Source organism: Limanda limanda, chromosome 17 (assembly GCF_963576545.1).
Source record: "Limanda limanda chromosome 17, fLimLim1.1, whole genome shotgun sequence".
Lineage (NCBI taxonomy): Eukaryota > Metazoa > Chordata > Actinopteri > Pleuronectiformes > Pleuronectidae > Limanda > Limanda limanda.
In genome coordinates this window covers 3,409,230-3,411,224 of record NC_083652.1, presented here as the reverse complement: position 1 = coordinate 3,411,224, position 1,995 = coordinate 3,409,230, and the positions used below count along the sequence as shown (strand labels likewise).

Genomic DNA, 1,995 nt, shown 5'->3' with positions numbered 1-1,995 from the left:
TTCTGTATTTATATAGCGGCATGTTTTTGTTTACGGGACATCGACAAGAGCGTTGGTTCTTATCACCACAAACTCTCCTTCACATCTTCATTAGTGTCTCCTACATGTGTGACAGTGCTTTTTCATCCTGGGGTATTTGCTTTCATTAGTTGTTTTTTTGCCTCTGTCATGTGTTTGTGGAGGTCGATCGAGAAAGACACATGGAAGAGACTGAACCAAGCGGAGCTGCCGAGATTTTCAGTTGCTAGTTCTGAATTTCTAATGCTTGATTTGTCCGATAATAAACATGTTTAAACCTGAGTGGTTTGAGTCTGGCTGTGTTTAGGAGACCCCCATGGCTACGTCGTCTGCCACAGTGGTACCCAACCCGGGACCCAACACGTTGGGCCAGAGAAGCTCACCTGCAGTTGGAGATTGCGCTGGTTGGTACGTGGCTATGTACCAGGAGCTGTCAGTGGAGAGCAGACAGCAGCTGGAGGCTCCTCAGAGGCAGGAGGAGAGGTGCTGGAGCGTCTCCCGGCCTGTTCAGGGCCCGCTCCTGCTCCTGCCGCTCGGACGGCGGTGAAGCCGGCGGCACCCGCTCCTGGTTCCATGTCGGCCATGCCGCCAGCAAACATTGGCTTGACAAGCACTTTACAAACACACTTGTGCATACACACACTCACCAAACCATTAGTCTGATCTCCTGTGTATTTCTCTTTCTCAGCACAAGTACGTATAAACTGTCATGAGACACACACAAACTGAGCATGTTTGCATCTATGGCTACTGAATCACACTGAAACAATAAAAGTGTCATGGGTGGATAGGATGGTGCTAAGGAAAACACACACACACACACACACACACACAAACGACGCTACTAAGAGAAGAAGATTTTTTTTTTTATTTACAGCAAATTAATGAAATCCTCTTCAATTCAGTTTTTTCTTACCCTACCTAACTTTTTATATTTTATTCATTCTAACTCTTTGTATGCTTTTGCCCTGCTCTCCCCAACCCTCTGTCGATACAGATTCATCCATCATGACGGATTCCTCTTCCAGCTGGTGGAGTCGGACCTTTCTGAGGAGACAAAAGCCCAAGGATCAGCACGAGATCCCTGCAGAGGTTGTTTTCAATGCCACCACTGGCCAGCAGGGGGCAGCAACTGCAGCCGCTGCCCAGGCAGAGGTCACTGTGAACGACTCTCAGCTGGACAACCGACTGGAACGAATCATAGATAAGACGACAGCCAGCAGGGGGCGCGACCTTAAGGTGTCGCACTCTGGAAGGTTCAAGGAGAAGAAGAAAGTGCGGGCCACGTTGGCAGAGAAGCCAGACATGTTTACACAAGGTGAACCTGCCAGGAATGAGATTAAGACGGCAATGAAGTGACATGACACACAACGACTCTAAAGAGGAGCTATTGTTCTGCTCACCTCAGGTTCATCATTTTAATTTGGGTTATTACTTGAGAAGGTTTTTGCTCTACATTACTCTAATGTTCAGAAGACCCACAGCTTTCCTCATGTTGTCTTTTGCAGTTGTTGCTCTTTTCATCCTCTGTCTGAAACACTTGGTTTTAGCTCCTGTTTCTTTAAGGCCCCCCCTCCCAATAAAGTCAAGTCTGCCAGTTGGCCCACTCTGCTGTGATGTAGGCCTCTCCATCCTGCAGACTAACCACCATTTTTGAATTGGACCAAACATGGACGATACCTGTCTTTTCTTTGTTGCAGTTAATTCAGAAAAAGCAATTGCTCTTAAACATCTATCATCTCCAACTCCAACACTCCAATAACTCTGAACAACTATGCAAACTTGGCCTTGTGCGAAGGCTACGTGCACACCTACGGCGTAGCAACGTCGCAGAAGCATGAATCAGCCTTTATGAAAATGTTGGCCATCATGATGTCACAATGGTAAAGAAGTATTGGCCGGGTTACTGACAATTACTTTACTGCAGACTCTTTTTAGACCTTTTACATACACAAAAGAAACTATGTAAAACACCAG

At 46.6% G+C, this 1,995-nt stretch overlaps 1 protein-coding gene across 1 annotated transcript; it reads left to right on the top strand.

Annotated features, from left to right (window-relative positions):
* Nucleotides 1–1,023: 1,023 nt before the first annotated feature.
* On the top strand, nucleotides 1,024–1,377 carry LOC133022860 (proline-rich protein 15-like protein A). Its single transcript, XM_061089769.1, has one exon. It carries the CDS (start codon nucleotides 1,027–1,029, stop codon nucleotides 1,375–1,377), a length of 351 nt encoding a protein of 116 aa, XP_060945752.1. The 5' UTR covers nucleotides 1,024–1,026.
* The last annotated feature ends 618 nt before the right edge of the window (nucleotides 1,378–1,995 follow it).

Bases quoted from the DNA above. Each gene is read 5' to 3' on its own strand.
- LOC133022860 (XM_061089769.1), top strand. From the start codon at position 1,027: ATGACGGATTCCTCTTCCAGCTGGTGGAGTCGGACCTTTCTGAGGAGA.